This window comes from Schistocerca cancellata, chromosome 11, assembly GCF_023864275.1.
Source record: "Schistocerca cancellata isolate TAMUIC-IGC-003103 chromosome 11, iqSchCanc2.1, whole genome shotgun sequence".
Classification (NCBI taxonomy): domain Eukaryota; kingdom Metazoa; phylum Arthropoda; class Insecta; order Orthoptera; family Acrididae; genus Schistocerca; species Schistocerca cancellata.
Window position 1 is genome coordinate 168,749,105 of NC_064636.1, and position 14,549 is coordinate 168,763,653.

The 14,549-nt window shown below is 38.8% G+C and overlaps 1 protein-coding gene across 1 annotated transcript in view; it reads right to left on the minus strand.

Annotated features, from left to right (window-relative positions):
* Positions 1-1,027: 1,027 nt before the first annotated feature.
* LOC126108969 (zinc finger protein 708-like) overlaps positions 1,028-14,549 on the minus strand; it is a 183,096-nt gene continuing 169,574 nt past the window's right edge. The window contains exon 7 of the mRNA XM_049914367.1: positions 1,028-1,368. Coding sequence (XP_049770324.1) covers positions 1,189-1,368 — 180 coding nt within the window. The 3' untranslated portion in view covers positions 1,028-1,188. The remainder of the gene's footprint in view (positions 1,369-14,549) is intronic.

Consider the following 14,549-nt stretch of genomic DNA (forward strand, 5'->3'; position numbering starts at 1 on the left):
GTTAATAACAGACCACTTGTGTATATAGTACACAGATATACAAAAGCAAACTTAGTGACAATGGCATATAAGGGCAGTTCTGGAACCTCTATTTTTACAAATCTAGCACTGGTTATAACTGTCACTACTTTTGCTTGTTTTACTTGTACTTCTTGAGGATTATGTTACAAGAAAAGATCAAACCAAACTCAGCATCTCTAGAAGAAACTTGTAAATAAGTGTTCATTTTCATAGACCATAATATATTTTCAGAGACTGATCAATCTGAGATTGCATGCATAGAGGTGATGAGTAGAAAGAATCAGGAAAATGAACTGAACACATGACAAATAAGAAACTGTGTATTACTGTCTGAATGTGTTGTAATTGGCTCATTATACCATATAAAATTGAATCTTTGATGAGGTTTCTAGGACAGATGAATATTCATTATTTCTTCATCTGATTCACATTTGGTATTGCTGGAAATTAAACAGCCAAAAGACTGTTTCAGTAATATCTGACTGCAAACCCAAAACTTCATGGAATATTTTCTACAATAAGTGAGAAATCCAGGTTCGAGCCGTGGTCTGGAAGAAATTTTCACGCCACTAATAGGTATTACATCTATACCTGACACAGATGATGTCTAAGAATTCACAGTAAGTGAACAGATTTTGAACAACTGAATATATTATAACAAATGTCAAACATTCCATGCAGAGCCAATCTAAATATATTTTAATTTCATACTTTTCACAGCTTTACTTTTGAAGAAATGTAAGCAACCCAGACAAAAATATATTATCCTTGGACTTATAATCATTAGTGGATGGACCAATGTACTCTTTTCTCAAAAGTGTGTGTGCCCTTGCCGCTCATATGTAATGTTATGTAATTATTCTGTAATCTCTTTCTTTGGGTGGGGGTGGGGAGAAGGGATTGTGAAAAACAGACATATAAAATGGGACAATGTAACATATTTAAGACATAACTCCTCTTGCAATATAAAAATTTGTTTTACTGTAGTTGTTTTTAACACATCATACTAAAAAAATTACATTCATTACAACAGTAACTCCAGCACATGAGATACAAGTGTTTCCACTTCAATAAATATTTTATGACAGTAAATTTTCACAGTGGAATGTAAACCACTTCATTTTCTTAAAGTCTATCTACGATACTACTATTGATAGTGCCATAACATTAATGTGTTACCAGACACATTAATTTGGCACAAATGGTAAAATAAAAAATAATGATCTTGGGTATTGGCCATGGCCTATCTTTAGCAATCATCCCACAATATATAGGGTGGTGGCAGAGAACATTTGGTTGTGCAGTCGTGTAGTAGTTCTGGTGTGGTACTGGATTTTTGATGTGTTTCTGAAAATAAATCAAAGTTACATTGAATGAATTATTGATAATAGTTTGATCGAACCTTGCAGTAATGGAAAGAACAAACATAAGTAGAACAGCATCATTACATGTCCAATTAGAAAAGAATTAAATAAGTACTGATTAGTAACATGAATTTTGTATGTATCATACACCATTGTCACCAATGAGCTGCAAATCAATCTCAAATTCAATACCCAGGAGTAAAACGCCGGTCGAAGTGGCCGTGCGGTTAAAGGCGCTGCAGTCTGGAACCGCAAGACCGCTACGGTCGCAGGTTCGAATCCTGCCTCGGGCATGGATGTTTGTGATGTCCTCAGGTTAGTTAGGTTTAACTAGTTCTAAGTTCTAGGGGACTAATGACCTCAGCAGTTGAGTCCCATAGTGCTCAGAGCCATTTTTGAACTAGGAGTAAAAACTACTGCATTTGTGGAAATACTACATTGTCAAATGGTGAAGTATATAATCAACTAATCTGAGCAGGTATTCCATTCACAGTGTAAGTGGGCAACTGGCAATAGTGATGTTTACCAATAGTCATTTTGTAGGTGCATCTTCAAGGCATTAAGCATTCTAATTGTACCTTCACAATATGTACATTTACCAATGAGGCTCGAGATAAATAAACCATCACAATTTCAAAATAACAGGGATTTCTTCCATTCAGTCATCATATTTTGTGTATCCCATCGAGAAGGTGAATCTACAGGTCTGCGAAACAAGTCAAGGTACCCATTAACAAAAAACAATCAAACATGCCTTAAGCCATACACTATATTAACAATAAACTATCACAATACTGCTTAATAGTTCTGTTTATGCCAGTTAAATTTATTCTAGTGAATTAGAAAGAAAGCTGCATCTACTTCATTTATATTAAGTAGCTACAGATTGTCTTATCAGGAAATTAATATTTACTTGATTACTCAGGTATTTCTCAAAGAAATTAGTAACCTAAATATGTAATTATATAGGGCAGATTACCACATACTACTTGCCATCCAGCTGAAGGAGGATTCAAAACCTTGCACTATGATAATTAGTGAGAGGAGCAGCTAATGAAGTATGTTTTAAATTTTGAATTGGCTGAGATAACCAATTACATGCTGTATGTTAGATAGGAGTTGATCCCTCTTGGTCTTGCGGTAGCATTCTTATTTCCTGAGCATGGGGTCCTGGGTTCAGTTCCCGGTGATTTGCACCTGCCCCGATATGACTGGGTGTTGTTGTGTCATATTCATCATCATCATCATTCATCCCCATTATGGTCGGAGGAAGGCAGCGGCAAACCGCCTCCATTAGGACTTTACCTAGTATGGTGGTGCGGGTCTCCCGCATCGTTCCCCTATGCTCTGTCAAGAAGCATGGGCCTTCATTTCTATGTTAGATGGGAGCTTCTAGAATATTTCCATATGATAGCACACAACTTCCTGAAAAATCCTAGGTAAGGATTTAAGGTTTAAACAAGAGTAATATTTCTGTCTTGCATTGATAGTGTAGATCACAGTTCAGATTAAACTGATTATTCACAACCACAATACACTTTGACTAAAATAACTTTATGATTGTGGCAGTGCCCTGGGTTCAGCCAACTACGATTCTTTCTTGGCACTTATGTGCCCACTATAGTGACTGATTTTTAGACAATACACAACTTTCCCAGGCACAATAGGATACACAGGAAGGGAGACCCAACTGTTGCCCTAACAACCATCCCCATTGAAGTATTTCCCACTCATGCTGATAACAATAACAATAATCTGGATGTATGTATTGCCCCATTTGCAGTCCAAATGTAGCTATTGCTGTAGTATTCAACCAACAACCTTGCTTCACAATGTGGGTTTGTCAGCTACAAAGTTATTTTAATAAAAATATACAAGAATACACAATAATTTATCATTAAATCTGCCAATGGCTCAGGAAATTGTTCAATAATAGCCACAGAAATTTTCTATTATCTGACAGGTACCACAACAGTTTCAAAACTTGAAGGTCGATGCATTACAGATGTGGGACACTGTGACTGTGATGAATAAAGTTTGCCAGAAATTTGTCCAGTCGCCTTTTGTTTTATTTTTCAATTTTTATTTATCATGACCAATTTCAAGTCACTGTCACTACATGGTTCCTATTTATTACATGTTTGCAATACTGGAATTGTGCAGCTGTTAACTGTACATAATTCTCACCACATTCAGTCCGTATGTCTTTTGTTTTTACATCTTGCCATAGCTAAATGACCCCAACAACACTGCAAATATGGAATAAATATGTACAATCTGATGATGAACCAGTTGTCAATTCAATACCAGCCATGGTAAATAAAAATTGAAGATTAAAAGAAAAGGCCACTGGTCACAGTAACTTCTGGAAAGCTTTACCCAATTTTAAATCTGAACTGAAATTGCTTCTTCTGGACAACTCCTGCTCTGAAGATAGATATCTAACTAAAACCTTGAAGCATAAAAGACAAAAATAACTGTTTGTGCTGTTAAGAAATAGTTGTAAATATTACTTAACAGTAACATGAGACCAATATGTTACTTGGCTGTTACAACGAAGTATTGTCAAAAATTAAAGTATAATAAATCTTCATTAAAATGGTCTACTGCACTTGTTGTGAAACTCATGAATGGAATAGAAAAATTCTTTTACATTATGTTTAAATTGTGCCTTGTCTGAAACTAAACTCTTAATTGTTGCTGCTAACTTATTAAAAATATGTGTTGCTGAGTACTGGACTCCTTTCTGGGGAAGAGTAAGTGATTTTACATCTTAATGTATATTGTTATTCCTAGTATTGATCCGTGTACTAAGCAGTTAGCTGGAAAAAGAGATGTATTATTTACAACAAACTTCATTAAGGAATAGCCGGCCGCGGTGGTCTCGCGGTTCTAGGCGCGCAGTCCAGAACCGCGCGACTGCTACGGTCGCAGGTTCGAATCCTGCCTCGGGCATGGATGTGTGTGATGTCCTTAGGTTAGTTAGGTTTAAGTAGTTCTAAGTTATAGGGGACTGATGACCACAGCTGTTAAGTCCCATAGTGCTCAGAGCCATTTGAACCATTTCATTAAGGAATAAATATACTGAGAAGCTGTGGTTAATATGCCCAATTCTTTGAATAGGGTTCGACATGATGTTCTTGGATTTACACTACTCATTACTCTTATTATACGCTTCTGTACTCTAAACTTTTTTCCTGTTTGTGGAGTTATCCCAAAATATGATACCATATGACATAATGGAGTGAAAATAAGCAAAGTATGCCAGTTTTTTTTATATTTACATCTGCTATGTTTGACATCATTTGCATTGCTAACACAGACTTTTTTAGGTGCTTTAGCAGTTCATTAGTATGTTGCTCCCAACTGAATTTATTATCAAGTTGTAATCCCAAGAATTTTACACTCTCAACTTCTCCTATTTCCATGTCATCCTATTTTATACACACACCAGAAGGAAATCTCTTGGAAGTTCTTAACTGCATATAGTGTGTCTTTTCAAAGTTTAATGACATTGAATTGGCTATGAACCACTTATTAATGTCAGTAAAAATTTGATTATCTGCCCTTTCTAAATTTATATTTGATTTACTATTTACTGCAATGTTTGTATCATCTGCAAATAAGACAAACTTGGCATCTGGTAATGTAACAGATGAAAGGTCATTAACATACACAAAAACAGTAGTGGACCTAACATGGAACCTTGGGGAACACCACATGCAATTTCTTCCCAGTCAGATGATGTCTAATTGCCTACTGCTGAAGTGTTACGTAATGACACCCTTTGTTTTCTATTAGTAAGATATGACTGACACCACTTTGCTGTACTACCAGTCACGCCATAATATTTTAATTTACTCAAAAGAATGCTGTGATTCACACAGTCAAACGCCTTTGACAGGTCACAGAATATGCCAGTTGCCTCTAATTTGTTGTCCAATGAATTAAGGACATTTTTGCTGTAGTGTGTTGTATGTTAGGTGATGTTTTTGGTTTAGTTTGTGTGTGGGGCATGTTTATAGGTGGCGTATTGTTGCGGTCGGTTGTTCTCTCTGGTGGTGTGTTTATGGATAGCGTGTTATGTGGCATATGGGGTTCACTTGCATGGTAGCATTGCATGTGTGTGGTATTGGTGGTGACTGCTTTCAGCGGAATATTTTTCAGTGAGTTAATGATTTTGGTTTTGTTATGTTGATGTTACTGTAGTTCTTTTTCTGTTCCTCATGTGTGAATTTTGGTAGATATGACTGACAAGGTCAACAGTTTTCGGTTGTTAGCGATGATAGGGGACAATGCGTTGTCTCTAATAAAAATTCTTCAGCTATATGACTGTTGGCTGAAGTCATGAAGTGTTCAGTGTGTCGTGAAGAAATGAGGCCAACTAAAGATCCGGCGTCTCGGAACAGGGACGGCTATACATGGAGATGTCTTAAGGATAACAGGTCAAGGGAAGTGTTCGATTCCAATTTTGATTTTCTAGTTTTTTTTTCTTTTTTTGCTATAGGATTAAGTGTGGTAGTGGTGGTGAAATTTTTGAGATTTACAGTGTGGAATTGGTTGTTTCTGTTGACCTATATAGGTCAATGGAGGTGATGGATTCCAGTTGATTTTGTGTGTAGTGGAATATGGGAAGGTTGTGGGGTCTTGTTATTTTAGTGTTTTTTTTGTCGTTTGGTGTAGCGGCGTGTGTTTATATTTAGTTTGTCCCACCCAAAAACCATCAATTTCCTCCGCTTGTCCCATTAGTTTTATTATATTTTTGGCAGAATATCTGTTTGGTGGTTTTTCGATCTATTTTCGTGTTTGTTGTCATATTTACGTGATGACGTCATAGGAGCGGTATGTAAGTTGTTGTGAATGATCGTTTCCACCATATTGGTGACGCCAGTGGTCAAAGCACAGGGGTAGAATCGGACGCATCCGTTATCCCGCCAAAAGGCTTGCAACATGCCACCATTTTTAACTAATCAAATGACATACAAACCATACCAGAAGTACAAGATTAGTCTACATAGAGGGATCTACTGCTGAAACAATTATCAAAGATAGATTGGCATGACAAAAAGTTGTGATTCCACCCATCTGTTTTGACCAGTGATATCATGGTGGCATACATATCTATTTCAACATGTGAGGTATTTACTCCAAAAAAATGAAACTCACAGGGCAGCAACATGAAAGAGGGTGTTTTGGATGGGGACTAACTATTCACCCAAAAATCAAGCACATGAAATTCTCAAAATGTAATACAATAAAAAAATTGCAAAAACAAAACTATTGGTACCACAAAGTGTATGTGACCTATGTATCTCAAATGAGGACCACAATACCAGTAACCCATACACAATTCAAAAGCGCAATACGACAACTTTTCACTTAAGTTATACAGCTCCAACAAAGCCCTCTATATCAGGAAACAACACACAACTCTAACATGGTGTTGCAAATCTCCCTTCACCCATATAGCTCAAATGAAGCCCTAGATACCATGAACTCACACGTAACTCCAAAACCCGGCAACATATTTAACATAGGTGAAGTGAAATATGTTGCCGGGTTTTGGAGTTACGTGTGAGTTCATGGTATCTAGGGCTTCGTTTGAGCTATATGGGCGAAGGGCAAATATAAAGCTCGCAGTATTAAAAACAAACACAAAAATTTTTAAATCCATTACCCACACCTTCACCTACTCCATCTAAAGTGAAGTGCACAGTACCACAGTACAACAAACCAAACCTTTCTCACACGACTAATACAAATGTATTCTAACCAATGATGGTAAATCAGTAGCACAATATATACCAATTACAATTCAAAACGATTACCAAAGGATCATTCCATGTCAAATCAACACACTTAAAATAAAAATTTGATCTCATCCTCTTAGATTTTGCTGAAAGTTGGTATACTTATATTGGGTGCTGAAACTAAGTAAAATACCAAATTTCAATTTTTGAGCTCAAACCATTCCTGAAATATCGTGATGTAAACTTTTCAAAAACTGGCCAAAAATGTGTGAACGGACTTTTTTTTAATTACCCTAGGAGAGGCCCTAATTGAGCTAGAAGTCTGGGAAAGGTGTTATTTTGCAACATTTCTCATGCTCTTTCCAGGGATACACAACAAAATATAGCTTCTAATTAATAACCTTTTTCAAAATACTAATTAATATTTTGATTTAATTTTTTTAACAAAAAGTACATAATTGAAAATTTTCAAAATATTTCCATAACTACTTCATACTGTTGTAAATCACGTGGTAAATTATAAATGTGTGATGATGATGGGTTCATTGCTAAAAAAATTATTCCAGACTCTTTGTTTTTCACTAACAGCCATAGTTTGACCAAACTGACATTTAACAAACAGGAATTTCATTAAAATATACTGAAAGGTAAGTAAACAAGTACTAGAAATATTAAAATATCACATTCTTGAAACAAAACTAAGCAACATTTCCTATAATTGATTGGTTAATTTGTTTAGTTTCTTAGAGTTTGCACTAAGAGTGGCAAAATGAAATGTTGAGTGTGGGACCTATAGCTAAGATTTAAATAAGATGTGAAAAACTTGTAAGTAGACTATTGATGTAATACTTCTGGTCCAAAAATGCACATTTCATTAGCACAGACTTTAGCCACTGTATGAAGGCTGAGCATGCTTGCAACAGGCTGTGAACAAGTTGAAAGAAGCACAGTGCTTGATGTCTGTACAATCATTCAGAGACTAGAGCCATTGTTGAGAGGATATAAGACTGTTACCTTGTAAGGCTTAGTGGGCCTAGAGCATTATTGTGCACTGTGGTTTTAGTGCAAATCAATTGTTACCTCTGCTTTGACCCGATTTTTATCTAGTATATTTAATAGTTAATTTACAAGTAAATCTATAAATTGGAGACTTTATAAGTGGCTTTTGTATCAATATGGAACCAAGTAAAAAGTGCAGTGCTGTAAGAGTGCAGTGTTGTAATTCATTGAAGAAGTGAAATAATTTTATTAGAGATAGAAAAAAACTGAGAAATGCCACAGCATGAATGCCCAAATTATTTCCACAAATACCTAGTGGTGGCAAGATTTGTGATGAATGTAGGAATGATGTAACCACATTCAAAAATACACCAGAGCCCATCAGTGATAAAAGTGTTGAAGATTCTTCTGGATCAGAGACAATCAGCCCAGACCAAGACCCTGACTTCACTGCAACTTCAGTGGTTGTTCAAACACTTAACACATCACTTCAAGAACTAGGTGAGTCCCAAATTAATAAAAAAAGGAACATCTAGGCATTATGCAAAATCAAAATTGAAAAAAAATCTCGTCATCAGTGACGTTTAATTATTTCTTTTTTTTCTTTCTTTTTTTTATTTTTTGCTGCTGAAACTTCTTTGTCAGATACTGATGGTTCTGTTCTTCAAAATCTCAAAACAAACTTTAATAATTCTATAAGTAGAGCAAATAATAATAATAATAATAATAATTCTTACAAGTTTACCTGAAAAGTGGAGTGTCAGGAAAATAATGAGGGAATTTAATGCTCATAATGACATTGTTCAGCAGTCCAAAAAAATTTTGAAAGAGAAAGGATTCATGGAAGGTCCAAACCCAAAACCAGGAAAGTGTTTACCAACAGAAACTGTCAAGACTGTACATTCATTTTATGAAAATGATGAAGTTAGCCGGGCAATGCCAGGTATTAAAGATTGTGTGACAATTACAGAAACAAGAGGAAGTAAAACAAAAATATCAAAAAGACTTATTTTGTGTAAACTTAAAGAAGCTTACAAACATTTTGAAGACAAGTTTCCTAACATAAAAATAGGTTTCTCTAAATTTGCTGAGTTGAGACCGAAACATTGTGTATTTCCTGGCTGGAGTGGCACACACATTGTCTGTGTGTGCACAACTCACCAAAACATAAAATTAATGATAGAAAATGCCAAACTAAATATAGTAACAAACAGCAGCTTAAACAGTTATAAGCAGTGCATTGAAGAAATGCTTTACAACCCATCAGTTGATTGCAACATGGGAAACTGTGATTATTACCTAAGAGAAACTGTCACATGTAAAATTTTACAAAACTCTTTTGGTGAAAACTTAATAGAACGAGTTTAGTTCTGACAGTGGATGTCAGTTGACCAATGTAATCTGGAAATTGTTCAGGAAGTTTCTGAAGAATTCATAGATTTATTTTATAGTAAGATGTCTACTTTGATTTGGCATGACTTCATTGCCAAGCAACAAAGAACATTCCTTAACTCCACAAGAGAAAACCTTGTGGAATCTGAATTTGTTGTCATATGTGATTTTTCGGAAAATTATATATAGTTCTACTGGATGAAGCTCAGAGTTACCACTGGACAAGACAACAGATAACCATTCATCCTTTTGCTATATATTACAAACAAGAAGAGAAAATGAAGTTTGTCATTGTACAGTTGCAGTTTACACCTTTCAAAACAAGCAATTTACACATTTCAAAACAAGCTTATTTCTTATCTAACAAATAAATTTCAAAAGCTTCCAAAAAAGATATACTATTATTCTGACAGTTCTGCTGCTCAGTACAAAAGTAAGAAAAACTTCCTGAGCCTTGCCTTCATGAGGAAGACTTCAACATAAAAGCTGAGTGCACTTTTCAGCCACAGCACATGGGAAAGGGCCTTGTGATGGAGTAGGGGGTTCAGTTAAGGGACTGGCAGCTTGTGCAAGTTTGCAAATGCCATACCAAAATCAGATCCAAACCCCACGAGATCTATTTGAGTGGGCAGTATATAATATCACAAATGTTGATTTTGTGTATTCCCCTCAAGAAGACTATGCTGCTTCAGAAATATTATTAAAAAGCTGGCTTGAAGAGGCATTGGCAATCAAAGGAACACAGCAATTTCACGCTTTCATTCCCAACACTACATAAAAATTAATAGTCAAATACTTTTCAGGTGATATGCAGAGTTGGGAGAGGGAAGTAACTACATCACCAGACAAATTGAAGTTACAAGATGTATCAGCCTGTGTCACCACTGTATATGGCAGAAACTGGTGGCTTGGATACATTTTAGAAAAAAAAAACATCTAAGAACTTGATGAAGTGAAAATAACTTTTCTTCATCTATGTGGAACAGCTAACTCATTCTCCTGGTGTCCATTTACTCCATCAGGGAGAACATACATTCTTAATGAAAGTGTTGTAAACCAAACCCAGTCGACTTTATTAAAATGTAATCTGTGAAGTTCCATGACAATTTACTGGGAAACTGCTTTCAACTCAAAACTTAATTTTTGTCTCAGGTTAGAGTTAATGTATATTTTATAGAACATTGTTTCAAAATTACTCTTAGTACCTATTGTGTTAAACTTAGCCATGTGTAGACATCTGTTACTCAAAAAGAAGCATTATGCATTTAATTTTTTAATAGTTTCATTCCAAACATCACAGACCAGAACTATTATGTAAATCAGTCTTTCGCCGGATGCGCAGCCTCACTTTTTCGGGACCTGACCCTTTCCGGTGGCCTTATGGGTGGCAGTCAAGCAGGAACTTGATCGGCTCCGGTCTGCTGGCGTTCTGAAGCCTGTGACATACAGTTCCTAGGCGACACCATTGGTGGTCATACAGAAACCCATGGGTCCTTCGCCTGTGTGGGGACTTCGGCGCTACTGTCAATGCTCAGTCCCTTGTAGATGTTTACCCCATTCCCAGACAGAAAGAACTTCTCACCAAGCTTGCCAGGGGAGAGTACTTTTCCAAGACCGTCTGGCTGAGGCATATCACCAGTTACCCTTGGATTTCGATTCCTAGAATATGCCACTGGCTTAGCAAAAATGGCATTCGTTCTTCAGGTTGCAATGTCGTGGCAATTGAGGCTCTTCCCCGTCCCAAGAAATTATCTGAACTCCAGGTCTTTTTGGTCAAGGTTACATATTACTTAAAGTTCTTTCTCCAGGCTGCCTCTGTTGTTCAACCCCTCACTCACTTGCATCGAAAAGGGATGCCTTTTGATTGGACTCCTGCTGGTGACCAGGCTTTTCTCCATTTAAAAGGTGATGCTGAAGTCCACCCCTTGCGTTACTCCCTTCTCTCTGGACCACCCCTTGGTTGTGGCTGCTGATGCGTCATTGAGGCCATCCTCGCACCTTGGAATGCCAATGGCTCCAAACAGCCCATGGCTTATGCATCTAAGACGTTGACCCCAGGACAACGGAACTTCTCCCAGATTGAAAAGAAGGCCCTGGCGATCGTGTTCGCCGTCTAAAAGTTTCACACCGATCTCTTTCAGGCAAAGTTCACTTTCCTGTCGGACCATAAACACTTAGTTACGCTTTTTGGACCCCACTCTCACCTTCCAGAGTGGATGGCTCAACGTCTCCAGCACTGGGCGTTATTTTTACGAAATTACGCTTACACCATCTGGAATAAGCCCATTGCCCACCATGCTAACAGGGACACTTTGTCACGTCTCCCAGCAGGCCCCGATCCTGTGTTTGACCAACAGGACGTCCTCTGGTTTCACATTGATTCCACCTGCCAGGATGCACTGGACGGTATGCCATATCTTGCGGCAGGTTCTCCGCTACATGGTCCACAGGTGGCCCTCCAATATTACTCGTTGGATGTGGACCAATTTCAGCCCCTGGCGCCACCTGTCCCACAGGCTCTCCGTGGTCAATGATGTCCTTCTGCTGGCCACAGAGTCGGATGCCCATTGGATGGTCATCCCTCTGGATTTGCAGCATCAAGTGCTCAGTTTGTTACACCGCGGGCACTGGGGTACGTTCCGCACGAAAGTTTTGGTTTGCCGGCACGTGTATTAGCCCAACATCGATGGCGATATTGATCGCCTGGTCTATGAGTGCACTGTGTGTGTGCGTCACCAGTCATTCGCACACTGGCCTGTGCCTCGCTGGCCCTGGGATTGCATACATCTTGATTTCGCGGGCCCGTTTTTCGGGTCCATGTGGTTACTTATCACTGATGCCTACTCCAAATACCCATATGCTGCCCGTATGGCGTCCACCACCATGGAGGCCACACTCACGGCCCTGGCCCAGGTTCTCGCCATAGAGGGCCTGCCTCACACATTGGTCTCCAATAATGGCCCCAATTCACAGCCACTCCTTCCACGACTTCTGTCAGGTCAATGGCATGAAATATATCTGTAGCCCGCCTTTCCGCCCTTCCTCTAATGGCGTGGCGGAGAGGCTTGTACACACATTCAAACAACAGCTGATGAAGGCAGGCGACACATCTCAAACCACGTCGGCCCTCACCCTGTTTTTGAGCACCTATTGCATCACGCCAAATGATGGCTGCAGACTGGCAGAGCTCCTCCATGGGCGACAGCTGTGGACCCTGCTCCATTTGCTGATGCTGTCACCCTCCTGTCCCCACTCCTGTAGCTTGTCTATCGTATGTATTGCTAAGATGAGCTCTTTGATGATGGCTGCTCATCAAAGAGCTCATCTTAGCAATAAATCAGCTAAACAAGCAACGAAATTGGAGTGTCTTGCAGCTATGCAAAAATCGGAGTCATTGTATGAAACGGCATGTAATGTTGTCAACCTGTCGGACAAGAACCTGGACAAATGACCCATCTTGGCCCTTAATAAAGGTTTGAATTTTCTCCAACACCACGTACTATACCCATTGTGGATCTTCTCAGTGGAGAAGAACAGGCAGTGCAGCATCTTGCACAGGGTGACGCCGACGAAGTGAGACTTGTTACCAGTCGCTTTTTGGCCTCAGATAAGCCTCCCAGATGTAATATCAGTAGAGAGCAGAGGCAGGGGCTCCATTTACTTCGGAGAGATGAAGATCTTGTCGTATTACTAGCTGACAAAGGAAATGCCACTGTCGTTCTTAATACTACCAAATCTCAAAGCAAAATGACACCACTGTTGGAGGACAATACATACAAATGTCTTACACAGGACCCAACTTCAACGCACAGCAGAAAAACCATGGAGCTATTGAAGAATTCCAGTCTGCCAGATGATGTTAGGAAAAATCTCAGAGTCCGAGCTCCTAGGCCTCCCAGGTTGTACGGACTACCGAAGATCCGCAAGGATAATGTTCCCTTGAGACCTATTGTCAGTGCAATTGGTTCTCCTACCTACAAGCTGGCCAAATACCTAACAAAGCTGATGACTCCTACAGTCGGCCGGTATGAACATCACATCAAAAACTCCCAGATGTACATTGAGAAAATCAAACAGTTTGGAGTTGGTCCAAATGACATTTTAGTCAGCCTAGATGTGGTATCGCTGTTTAGAAAAGTTCCTGTGCAGGACACTTTGAAAAAGCTGGCAGATATTTTTCTTCCACAAACTATAAAGTTGTTCCAGTTTGTGTTAACGACCACCTACTTCTTGTATGGTAACAAATTTTATGAAATGACGGACAGTATGGCGATGGGTCTCCGTTGTCTCCATCATTGGCTAACATTTTTATGGAGAATTTTGAGGAATGTGCATTGAATTCGGCTCCCCTCCGTCCATCCTTATTTCATCGTTATTATAACGATACATTAATGGTCTGGCCACACAGTGCAGAAGTTCTCTAACAATTCATGGAGCACAAGAGCAGCCTACATCCGAACATCCGGTTCACTGTCGAGGGGGAGAAGGAAGGAAGGTTGCCATTCTTAGGCGTTTTAGTACAACGACAGGCCACTCTGTGTACCATAAGCCGACACATACCTATTTATACCTTAATGCACAGAATTTCCATCATACTGTTCAGAAGAGAGCCGTTTTCAGCACGTTGGTATATAGAGTACAAACTGTTTCTGACGAGGACCACTTGAAGTCCGAAATTAACCGCCTGAAGTAAATGTTCCGAAAGAATCGCTATGGTGCACGCGATGTAAAGGCAGTGATCTCAAAGAATAGCAAACGTGAAAATACTGCACACTCACAGGATGAAACACCGATTGCGATTCTTCCTTTTTGTGGCGATATATCCAGCAAAATAGGAAGAGTCCCGATTTTCGTCCTCTTAAGGAAATTAGGGAGATGATGCGCACTGTTAAGTACAGTCTCGGCCTAAGGGTACCTGCTTCCCCTGTGCACGTGGAGGCAATTATGTAGGTCAGACAATTCGTACCGTTTCCGACCGCTGTGCAGAATACCAACAGCATAGTACAAATAGAGAACTGGAGTC